The following is a 12646-nucleotide window of genomic DNA, read 5'->3' as shown; positions in this document are numbered from 1 at the left end:
CTGCCTTCCCAGGCCACAGCAGAGAGCTGGACTGGAAGAGGTGCAACTGGGGCTAGAACCCGGTGCCCATATGGGATGCTAGAGCCGCAGGTGGAGGATTAACCAAGTGAGCCACGGCGCCAGCCCATGCTGAAAAAATTTTATAAATTTAGCGTTTACTTGGGACAGGATATACCACCTACCACTAAAATCTGAAAAATACTGTTATTACAGTATATAATAATTGGTTATTTAAATATATCTCATCACAGGAAACCAAAGTTTTGAATGGATTCAGAACATCTAAGTACCAAAACATTTTTGGATGATTTTGAAACCATTCAATAATTGAAAATTTTAATTTATTCAGGCAGGGTAAAGATTTTCTTTTTTCTTTTTCTTTTTATAAATGTGTTATTTTTAACATGCTGTTTCCTCTTTTTAAAATTTTTTTAAAGATTTATTTTATTTATTTGAAAGACAGAGTTACAGAGCGAGGCAGAGACAAAGAGAGAGGTCTTCCATCCGCTGGTTCACTCCCCAGATGGCCGCAACAGCCAGAGCTCTGCTGATCCGAAGCCAGGAGCTAGGAGCTTCTTCCGGGTCTCCCACACAGGTACAAGGGCCCAAGGACTTGGGTCATCTTCTCCTGCTTTTCCAGGCCATAGCAGAGAGCTAGATAGGGAGTGGAGCAGCTAGGACTCGAACCGGCGCCTATACGGGATGCTGGTGCTTCAGGCCAGGGCATTAACCCACTGTGCCACAGCGCCAGCCCCAAGGGTAAAGATTTTCAAAGGAAAATGTCAATATACCAAGCATTCTAAAATGGATCCCACCATGTTTCAAAAGTGTCCTAAAATGTGAACAAAAATAATTGTAAGCTTATCAATATGACTATTCTGGAAGACATATATTCCAAACCATTTCTTTTCCAGTTTTTAAAGTTTACTTTATTTATTTGAAAGGCAGTTAGAGAGATTTTCCATCTGCTGGTTTACTCCCCAAATGGCTGCAACAGACAGGGCTGGACCAGGCAAAAGCTAGGATCCAGGAGCATCTTAAAGGTTTCGTACGTGGCTACAGGGGCCCAAGCACTTGGGCCATCTTCCATTGCTTTCCCAGGCCATTAGCAGGGAGCTGGATCAGAAGTGAAGCAGCCAGAACTCAAACCATTGCCCATATGTGATGCCAGCATTGCAGGCAATGGCTTAACCTGTTATACCACAATGCCAGCCCCCAAACAATTTCTATATAATAGCTTCAATGTCCTCCCCTTAACATTACAAAATTACACCAAAAAAAAACTAAACAAGGGGCCAGCACTGTGGAGTAGCAGGTTAAGCTTCCCATATGGGCGCTGGTTGGAGTCCCAGCTGCTCTACTTCAGATCCAGCTCTCTGCTATGGCCTGGGAAAGAGGTGGAAGATGACCCAATTCCTTGGATCCCGGCACCCACGTGGAGTCCTGGAAGAGACTCCTGGCTCCTGGCTTTGGATCAGTGCAGCTCTGACCGTTGCAGCCAACTGGGGAGTGAACCAGCAGATGGAAGACCTCCCTCTCTCTCTCTGTGCCTCTCCTTCTCTCTCTGTGGGTAATTCTGACTTTCAAATAAATAAATCTTTTTTAAAAATTTAAACAAATGGCTTAGATTTTAGAATTGAGGTCACCAAAATAAATTTGGTCATCTAAAATGTGTATCCTACTCATAAAACTGAACATAATGATACACAGTGCTGATTTCTTTTTATAATAATAAAAATAGGTCATTTTCAAGAATTATCAAAGGAGTCAGCACTGTGGCATAGTGGGTAAAGCTGCTGCCTGCAGTGCCAGCAACACATATGGGCGCCAATTCAGGTCCCAGCTGCTCCACTTCCGATCCAGCTCCCTGCTATGGCCTGGGAAAGCAGTGGAAGATGACCCAAGTCCTTGGGCCCCTGCATCCACGTGGAAGACCTGGAAGACGCTCCCAGCTTCAAATAAGCCTAGCTCCAGCTGTTGTGGCCATCTGAGGAGTGAAACAGCAGATGAAAGACCTCTCTCTCTTTCTGCCTTTGCCTCTCTGTAACACTGCCTTTCAAATAAATTAATAAATATTTCAAAAAAAGTTTTTCAAAAAAGAATTATCAGGGTGGACGCTGTGGCATAGCGGGTAAAGCCAGCACTGCTGGAATCCCATATGGGTGCTGGTTCTAGTCCCAGCTGCTCCACTTCCAATCCAGCTCTCTGCTATGGCCTGGGATAGCAGTAAAAGATGGCCCAAGTCCTTCGGCTCCTATACCCATGTGGGAGACCCGGAAGAAGCTCCTGGCTCCGATCGGCACAGCTCTGGCTATTGTGGCCTGTTGGGGAATGAACCAACGAATGGAAGCCTCTCTCTCTCTCTTACTCTGCCTCTCCTTCTCTCTGTAACTTTGACTTTCAAATAAATAAATACATCTTTTAAAAAAAAAATCATGAATGCAATTCAGATTAAAAAAAGGATTATCAAAGCTACATTTAAAGAGAACACAATAAAAATATGAAAATAACATTTTCTTAGGATCTTCTAAGTTATTGGCAAGAAAGAAGAAAAAGTCTGAACAATAACCTGGCCAATAAATAAGTTTTCCACATTTATGAAATATAATACTTATATCTTCTCTATTTAATGTTACTGAAAATTAAAACAGGGAAAAGTATAACTGTAGAACTTGTAAAACTTTTTCAAAGACTGATATTTGTTAGCTATTTTTCCCATTCACTTCAAATAATTTTGTTTCATTCATGCCACAGTCTATTACTTGTACACACTGAATTTTATAGCATCAATGTATTTGCATATTTGAGATTAGTTCCTGGGTTACTGTTCTTCCCCAGGTTCTCGGGACCGCTTCCGGGAATTCAGTGAACCTTCTGTTTTCAATGAACATGCAGTAGCAACAGCGTCTCTAAATCCCTGAGACTGCAAGATGAAAATATACAAACATGATTTAGGAACTTTTAAAAAAAAAAAGTGTTCATCTAAATGTTTTAAAGTAACTAATAAGAAAGATACTTCAGTCTTGAGACATAATTTATCATGTACTATAAATGAAGAGGATGATAAAACCTCATGGTTAGTCCAAGCCAGATCTACATTAGATATAAATCCAAACCAGAGTTGTATTAGAGTATTTACACACACACACACACACTTATTTACACACAAACAGAACTACAATGCATTATAAAATACATGGTTATATTAAAAAATAATTATAAGTACAATCCTAACAAACTTCATAATTACATCTGTTGGAACAAGTGAAGGGAAGTACTAACTTAGGTTCTTTATAAATTTATTTTCATAATTATTCTAAAACAAAATTTTCCAACTAACACATTGTAAATGCACCTGGACAGTGCAAAAGACTTTAATGGACAATCCTGAGGCAAAATATTTTTCCATTTCTGTTTTTGTTCTTACAAAAATGAGATGCAATGATATACTTGTTTAAACACTACCAATAAGTACACGTTTCAGCCAAAAGTGTGTGTTCTATGATGTAAATTCATAGAAAAATTAACATTTTAAAGTGGGCTACATTTGGTGGCTATAATACATCTGTATTATCTACAGACCAAAACAAGTAATGTTGATATTTTTTCTTTTCTGAAAATCATCAGCAACTTTCACTTTAAAAGTCTTTAATATCCAGATATCACATATGCCATGGAACACACAACCCAAAAATAAGTTATTTCCTCTGTTCTGAAGAATAAATTTCAGTCCAATTGTGACTACAGTATTCTGTGTATATTACTATTTTGGGGATAATGTTCTAAGCATTAAAAGCTGTCCTCAAATATGCTTGCTGCCTACAGAAGTTAACAGAAGCAATTTGTAAATGCTCTCTTCAGATAATTACTGCCCACTAACACCAAAATCCCACTCTAATCAAAAAATACTGACTGTGATTTCAAACAGTACTGTGGATTCCTTCTGACTTGGTGATTTGTACAATGTTGCCAACCTGCTTAGAGAAAAAGAACATATACACACAAACACATGATTTTAGTTAATTAGCTCAACCAATTTCATAATTTAAAGTAACAGTTTTTACTATATTATTTTTGCCTAAAGACACAGAAAGGAAAGAAGTATATTTTTAAAACAACATTTCAAACAATACCTGTATCCACATGTTAATAATTATTGCATATAATTACAACAGAATTTATTTAAGTATAATTTTAAAGCAACCAGAAGTCCAATGACTAATTCAAATAAATTATTTTATAAATTATGATATTACTTAAACAGTAGAAGAAGACATTTAATGATAAGAAAATATTAATATATCAAGTGAAAATTATACTGGATAATTCCACATTTAAGAGTAAGTATGTATTTACCTGTATACAGAAAAACTGGACTACAATCAAGAAGTTAATAGCTGTTACTACAAAGAAAGTCTTTTTATATTTCCCAACCTTTCTACAATAATTGTATATTTTCATGTTATTACAGAAGATAAATCACTGCAATATAAATAAGTAGCACATACTTGTATTATAGAAATAAGCTAGGAGGGGCCAGCATTGTGGTATAGCAGGTAAAGCCACCACCTGAGACACCTGCATTCCATATGGGTGCTGGGCTGCTTCACTTCTTGGTTCCCTGCACCCATGTGGGAGATCCAGAAGAAGCTCCTGGCTCCTGACTTTGGCTTGGCCCAGCACTGGCCATTGCAGCCATTTGGGGAGTGAACCAGCAGATGGAAGATTCTCTCTCTCTCTCTCTTCCTCTCTGTGTAACTTTGACTTTCAAATAAATAAATAAGGAAGCAAGGAAAAGAAAGTAGGAAGACATGTCATTTTAAAATGATTATGCCCCCCCCCCAAAAAAATCAGTGTAATGATAGAACAAGGTCTGTTTAGGTAGATTTCGTTATATACTATTCAAAGTGAATAACAGAAAACTTAAAGCTGGGAGTTGTTGAGAAAGAAACTTCTAGGCCAGTGCCACAGCTCACTAGGCTAATCCTCCGCCTAAGGCGCTGGCACACCGGGTTCTAGTCCCGGTTGGGGTACAGGTTCTATCCCGGTTGCTCCTCTTCCAGTCCAGCTCTCTGCTGTGGCCTGGGAGTGCAGTGGAGGATGGCCCAAGTGCTTGGGCCCTGCACCTGCACGGGAGATGAGGAGGAAGCACCTGACTCCTGGCTTCGGATCGGTGCAGCGTGCCAGCCGTAGCAGCCATTTGGGGGGGTGAACCAATGGAAGGAAGACCTCTCTCTCTGTCTCTCTCTCTCACTGTCTAACTCTGCCTGACAAAAAAAAAAAAAAAAAAAAAAAAAAAAAAAAAAAAAAAGAAGAAGAAGCAGGGTAAGGATGCTCAGCAGTCCCACAAAGAGGAGAGTAACCAGAAAGCAGTGAAGGCCTATGTAGAAGTTTCTGGAGCCAGGGAGGACAGCAGGCAGGGGCCCACTTGGGACCTTCCCCCTTAAAAAAAGAGAGAGAGAGAGAGAAATTTCTAAGCTCTTAACTACAATTCAAATACTGTGACAGCAAAAAAAAAAATATAAACAAAATCTTATTTTAATAGTTATGTATTTATTTGAAAGAGTTATACACAGAGAGAAGGAGAGGTAGAGTGAGAGAAGTCTTCCATCCGCTGGTTCACTCCCCAGATGGCCACAACAGCCAGAGCTGGGCTGATCTGAAGCCAGGAGCCAGGAGCTTCTTCTGGGTCTCCCATGCAGGTACACGGGCCAAAGGACTTGGGCCATCTTCCACTGCTTTCCCAGGCCACAGCAAAGAACTGGGTTGGAAGTGGAGCAGCCGGGAGTTGAAGCAGTGCCCATATGGGATGCTGGCATGGCGGGCAGCATCTTTACCCACTACACCACAACGCTGGCCCTGACAAAATCTTTAAAATTACTTTAAAACTGAAGTAACTTATTCATAGTAGCCAAAAGACAACAGCAATCCAAGTGTACATTACCACATGAATAAATAAAAGGCACTATATACATAGAACAGAACACTACTGAGGCTTAAAAAAGAAGGGAATTGTGACACACACTACAACATAAATAAAACTTGAAGGTTTTGGGCTAAGTGAAATAAGCAATATTATGCAATAAGCAAAGTTATAAGACAAATATTACATAATTCGACTATATGATACACCTAGAGTAGTCAAATTCATAGAGATAGAAGGTAGAATGTTGGTTGCCAAGGACTATAGGCCAAGGATAATAGGGAGTTAGTGTTTAATGGGTATGGAGTTTTAGTACGGGAAGATGGAAATATTCTGGAAATGGATGGTGATGAAGATTGTACAACAGTATGAATGTACTTAATGTCAGTCAACTGTACAGTTAAAAATGTTTTAAGTGGTAAATTTTATGTTACATATATTTTCACCATAATTTTTTAAATTCCAGGTTCTAGGGCGGCGCCGCGGCTCAATAGGCTAATCCTCCGCCTGCGGCGCCAGCATCCCAGGTTCTAGTCCTGGTCGGGGCGCCGGGTTCTGTCCCAGTTGCCCCTCTTCCAGGCCAGCTCTCTGCTGTGGCCTGGGAAGGCAGTGGAGGATGGCCCAAGTGCTTGGGCCCTGCACCCGCATGGGAGACCAGGAGAAGCACCTGGCTCCTGGCTTTGGATCAGCGTGGTGCGCCGGCCACAGCACACCGGCCGCAGCGGCCATTGGAAAGTGAACCAATGGTAAAAGGAAGACCTTTCTCTCTGTCTCTCTCTCTCTCACTGTCTAACTCTGCCTGTCCAAAAAAAAAAAAAAAATTCCAGGTTCTAAAAAAAAAATATATCTGACTGTCAAGGTTCTAAGAGGCATTTAATTGCATATCACAAAATGACAAAATGTTGGTTTGTAGGGCCAGTATTGTGGTGCAGATGATGGAGCCAACACCTGTAATGCCCGCATCCCTTATGAACAATGGTTTGAGTCCTTATTGCTCTACTGCCATTTCAGCTCCTGGCTGACAAGGATGGCCTAGCTACTGCCAAAGATGCCACCCATGTGGAAGACCCAGATGGAGTTCCAGGTTCCTGGCTTGTTATGGCCATTTGGGAAGTGAACCAGTGAATGGAAGATCTCTCTCTCTCTTACTCTGCCTTTCAAATAAATGAAATAAATCTTTTAAAACATGTTAATTTGTTTTCAAAAACAATTCAGGCCGGCGCCGCGGCTCACTAGGCTAATCCTCCGCCTAGCGGCGCCGGCAAACCGGGTTCTAGTCCCGGTCGGGGCGCCGGATTCTGTCCCGGTTGCCCCCCTTCCAGGCCAGCCCTCTGCTGTGGCCAGGGAGTGCAGTGGAGGATGGCCCAGGTGCTTGGGCCCTGCACCCCATGGGAGACCAGGAAAAGCACCTGGCTCCTGGCTCCTGCCATCGGATCAGCGCGGTGCGCCGGCCGCGGCGGCCATTGGAGGGTGAACCAGCGGCAAAGGAAGACCTTTCTCTCTGTCTCTCTCTCTCACTGTCCACTCTGCCTGTCAAAAAAAAAAAAAAAAAAAAAAAAAAAAGCCCTTTAACCCAAACATTTAAAAAAAAAATTAAAAAAAAAAAAAACAATTCAATAAGGACTTTTTGGTTATGATTTGCTACTCTGTTGTTCTGAAATCACCTCTGTCGTCCTCAGACACAATTCAAAAGAAAGGCAATCAGAGACCAGGGGCCATTAGCTTCCTGCTCAAGTTTTGTACTTTCAGGACAAAAACAGCAGAATCCAAAATGTCATGTACTTCACAATTACAACTTCATATATAAATAAAGTAACAACTAAGTCATATGTAATATAGGAATAGCTGTGTTAGGGAGAGGGATTGTAAGATTTTAACAATGCTTCAGGGTTGATATTCTATATTTAATGGAAAAAAATAACAAAAATAGAGGAAATAGATTTCAAACTGCCTCATTAAAAATTTTTTTGATTCAATGAAAAAACTAGATAATCTTTAGCATCTAAATCACCTTATCTCACCAGTATGTCCAAAAGGGTACCTAAATCATCTGACTTTTCTGAAGGAATTATTAAAAACTAATAAGTTGTTAAGAAATATTCACACATTTATTAAGAATCCTAAAGTCAAAGGAGCACTAAGTTTTCAGGCTGAAAATCTTCATCAAATTTCCAGGGGAAAATAAATTTTTCTATGTCAGCCTGAATCTCAAGAGATCTTTTTTTTAAGCAAGAAACTAAACCAAAGAACCATTTGGCTCATAGCCACAGCTGAGATGAAGCTTAACATATGGCTTAACTACATAGTTTGGGTCAGGAAGAAACAAGACAGCAGCACAATTTGTGCTCTTAAGCTGAGCACACATATGAAACACTGTGTGGGGGTGTTGATACATTACTCCACTCTACCACCAGATCTTCTTGGCAAACAGCAGTGTAATTCTGAACAATCTTGGCCTCATATTATGAATATGCAAATTAGAGGAAAACCCACATAATATAAGGACAGAGACAAAAGTATTTCTTTTAATATCTGTTGGAATGTTATTCTATCATTAATCAAAGGGTAAAAATCAGGTGTTACTGATGAAGGATAGGGACTAGGGCATGAGATTAGTATACTTGAGTTCAATTCTCAATATAAATTCGACTATTCATGGTTTTTAGTTTGTCTGCTTAAATGTAAAGTATTGATATTTATTAACTATTTTCAGTATGAGTTTCTATTTCTATCCTTTCCTGATAAATTATAGAAAGCATGTAAGACTTCACACAACTTTAACAACAAAGGTATCTGGTTTTAAACAATAAAGAACAAACTATATATACTTTAAATTTTATTTGAGAGGTAGAAAGGGAGACAGTTTCCATAGGCTGATTTATTCCCCAAATGCCCACAACAACCAAGAGCAGGCCAGGTTGAAGCCGGAAACTTCAGCCAAGTCTCCCATGTGGGTAGCAGGGGTCTAAGTGCTTGAGTCATCACTACTTCCAAGGTCTGCATTGGCAGGAAGCTGGGACTGGAGCCAAAGCCAGGAATCAAACCCTGGCACTTCAGTATGGGGCATGGACATCTTAACCAGCATCATTTAAAAAAAAAAAAAAAAAAGATGTATGTATTTGAAAGGCTATCAACTGAGAGAGAACATCCATCTGCTAGTTCACTCCCTCAAATAGCTGCAACAGCTAGGGCTGGGCCAAGCCAAAGACAGGAGCGTCCCATATGGTGACAGGGGCCCAAGTACTTTGGCAATCAACCACTACCTTCTCAGGCACATTAGCAGGAAGCTGGATGGGAAGCAGAGTAGCCAGGACTCAGACTGTTTACTCTGATATGGGATGCCAGCATTGCAAGCAGTGGCTCAATCCACAGGCCCCTTAATCAGCATCTTAACCACTGAGTCAAACACCCACCCCCAAAACAAAACAATTTTAATTACATTAAGTGAGGCCGACTTATTCTGACCACAAAGTGCACACATTTTAAGAATCATGTATCTGAGGCCGGCGCTGTGGCTCACTAGGCTAATCCTCCGCCTTGCGGTGCCAGCACACCAGGTTCTAGTCCCGGTCAGGGCGCCGGATTCTGTCCCGGTTGCCCCTCTTCCAACCAGCTCTCTGCTGTGGCCAGGGAGTGCAGTGGAGGATGGCCCAAGTACTTGGGCCCTGCACCCCATGGGAGACCAGGAGAAGCACCTGGCTCCTGCCATCGGATCAGCGCAGTGCGCCGGCCGCGGCGGCCATTGGAGGGTGAACCAATGGCAAAAGGAAGACCTTTCTCTCTGTCTCTCTCTCTCACTGTCCATTCTTTTTTTTTTTTTTTTTTTTTTTGACAGGCAGAGTGGACAGTGAGAGAGAGAGACAGAGAGAAAGGTCTTCCTTTGCCGTTGGTTCACCCTCCAATGGCCGCCGCTGCAGCCGGCGCACCGCGCTGATCCGATGGCAGGAGCCAGGATCCAGGTGCTTTTCCTGGTCTCCCATGGGGTGCAGGGCCCAAGCACCTGGGCCATCCTCCACTGCACTCCCTGGCCATAGCAGAGAGCTGGCCTGGAAGAGGGGCAACCGGGACAGAATCCGGCGCCCTGACCGGGACTAGAACCCGGTGTGCCGGCGCCGCAAGGTGGAGGATTAGCCTATTGAGCCACGGCGCCGGCTCTCTCACTGTCCATTCTGCCTGTCAAAAAAAAAAAAAGAATCATGTATCTGAGGCTGGGGCTGTGGCACAGTGAGCAAAGCCGCCACCTGAAGCGCCGGCATCCCATATGGGCACCAGTTCAAGATCCGGCTGCTCCACTTCTGATCCAGCTCTCTGCTATGGCCTGGGATAGCAGCAGAAGATGGCCCAAGTCCTTGGGTCCCTGCACCCACGTGGGGGACCCAAAAGAAGCTCCTGACTTCTGGCTTCAGATCGGCGCAGCTCCAGCCATTGAGGCCAATTGGGGAGTGAACCACTGGATGGAAGACCTCTCTCTCTCTCTTTCCCTCTGTGCCTCTCCTTCTCTCTCTGTGTAACTCTTTCAAATAAATAAATAAATCTTAAAAAAAAAAGAATCATAAATCCGCAGACTGGAAAAAAAGAGTTGGAGAAAAAGGATTTTACTTTAAGAGAATAAAGGCTATACATTTAGATTTGCTGGCAATCAATGCGATACCATAATTACCTTTTAGAAACAGTTATTATAGGAGAAAAGCAAATGAGTCTACCATAGAGTAAGTTATAAAATGTGGATCCTACTACCCATTTATAGGGTGGTTGGTTTGAAAAATAAAGTAAAATAATATGAGAATATGCCTATGTATACAGTGCTCTGCACAATAAAGGCCAACTAAGAAATATTAAATAAATGGAAGCTAGTATTTGCCATTTTTAAATAGCAAATGGATTGAGGAGGACTCGGCTCTCCAAACTCATGCAGACATGAGAACCCTTCAAATTCTTATATGAACAGTTAAGGCTAATAATTGACACAGAGGCTAATCCAATTATGGCATCTGAAGGTGGAGCCTTGAGAAGAGACTGGATTGGATTAGGTTGCTATGGAAGAGTCCCATAATTGAATCATAACGACATTATAAGACCTCATAGAGCACAGGGGAAGAAAGTGCTCCCTGTGTCATTCTGCTTCCTGGCTCACCATGTGATCATTCCTCCGCATACACTCTGCCACTGCCAGCCTCCAGCACAAGCCAGACTAATGAGGCTGTCCAGTTTTACACTGTGAACTTCCAAACTAAACTGATCAACTCTTGTCCCTCCGAAGTTGTTCCTTTTAGGTATTTAGTTGCAGTATTGAAAAGCTGGCTAATACAGTTAGCTAACCTTTCTAGCTTTTGCTCTCTAACTTTTAATAATAGGTATAGAGTCTTCAAAGAGTTAATACAGGGATGATCTGAAATGTTGTATATGAAGTTCCTAGTAAAATACCTACAATAAGCACTCACTAAAATGACAGTAAGGGGGCCGGCACTGTGGTGCAGCGGGTGAACGCCCTGGCCTGAAGTGCCAGTATCCTATATGGGCACTGGTTCAAGACCCGGCTGCTCCACTTCTGATCCAGCTCTCTGCTATGGCTTGGGAAAGCAATAAAAGAAGGCCCAAGTCCTTCAGTCCCTGCACCCACGTGGGAGACCCAGAAGAAGCTCCTGGCTCCTGGTTCCTGGCTTTGGATCGGCACAGCTCCAGCCATTGAAGCCAATTGGGGAGTGAAGCATCAGATGGAAGACCTACCTCTCTCTCGCTCTCTCTCTCTCTGCCTCTCCTCTCTCTGTGTAACTCTGACTTTCAAATAAATAAATCTTTTTTTAAAAAATGACAGTATGGGATACAGGGAAATTTATGCAGAACAGAAGATTTCCCCAAAATCTATCTATAGTCAATGTTAATATTCCATACTATCCACCAATTTCTTTGGAAGAATTTATAAGAAACTGAATTTCTACAATGGATAACTCTTTAAAGTAAGTATGGGATGGGCATTTAGCCTCACTGTGAAGACATTGACACTGACAATTAAGATGTCATGTCCTACACTGGAGTGCTTAGGTTCGATTCCAGATTCTGGCTCCTGACTCAAGCTTCCTGGTATTACAGACCCTAGGAAGAGGTGGTGAAGGGTCAAGTAACTGGGTTCCTACCACCATGTGGGAGATCTGAATTATGTTTTCAGTTCCTGGCTTTGCCCACAGCCATTGCAAGCACTTCGGGAAACAAGTCAAAAGATTGGAGCTCTCCCTTCCTTTTTTTTTGCTTCTCAAATATTTAAAAAAAAAAATCTCGATTTTTTATGACCTCCTAGCTACCTCATGAACACTAACTTCTAGAATTTGACAAAGGTGGCAAACTTTTCTTTCCAATAAGCTCATAAAAAAGATAACATATCTTGCTTTGTTCCTATTTTTTAAAATCCTTAATGTACCCTATTAGTGACTGTTTAATTAGTCTGATTCCAGCTTCCTGCTGATATGCATCCTGGGATGTAGCAAGTAATGGGCCAAGTACTTCAGTTCCTGCCAGTGACATGGGAGACCTGGATTGAGTTCCACGTTCCTGTCTTTAGCCTGGCCCAGCTCTAGCTGTTGTAATCATTTGGGGAATAACTAGGGGATAGAAGATTTCTCTCTGTTTATGTCTTCTTGCCTTTCAAATAAAATAAGTAAAATTCTAAAGATTGTATAAAATTATCATCAGGCTATGTGTATAAGTTGTATATGAAACATAAATAAA

The 12646-nt window shown here is 41.7% G+C and overlaps 1 protein-coding gene across 32 annotated transcripts in view; it reads right to left on the bottom strand.

Moving 5' to 3' along the window:
* Window positions 1-361: 361 nt before the first annotated feature.
* Window positions 362-12646, bottom strand: part of RAD51C (RAD51 paralog C) — a 42562-nt gene continuing 30277 nt past the window's right edge. For 11 of the 32 annotated variants that reach the window (XM_051824788.3, XM_051824792.3, XM_051824801.3 and 8 more), the window contains 2 exons: window positions 3914-3974; window positions 1568-2923 (listed from right to left, as the gene is read on the bottom strand). In XM_051824788.3, the coding sequence (XP_051680748.1) occupies window positions 2822-2923; window positions 3914-3974 (163 nt within the window). In that variant the 3' untranslated portion in view covers window positions 1568-2821. Of the gene's footprint in view, window positions 2924-3913; window positions 3978-4928; window positions 5443-12646 lie in introns of those variants that run through there. The other 21 variants (XM_089317271.1, XM_089317272.1, XM_089317273.1 and 18 more) reach the window with 5 other exon arrangements.

Source organism: Oryctolagus cuniculus, chromosome 17 (genome assembly GCF_051225735.1).
Source record: "Oryctolagus cuniculus isolate XC-2025 breed Fujian yellow rabbit chromosome 17, ASM5122573v1, whole genome shotgun sequence".
NCBI lineage: Eukaryota > Metazoa > Chordata > Mammalia > Lagomorpha > Leporidae > Oryctolagus > Oryctolagus cuniculus.
Note: the sequence above shows the minus strand (reverse complement) of the source record. Positions and strands in the feature narration are given on the sequence as shown.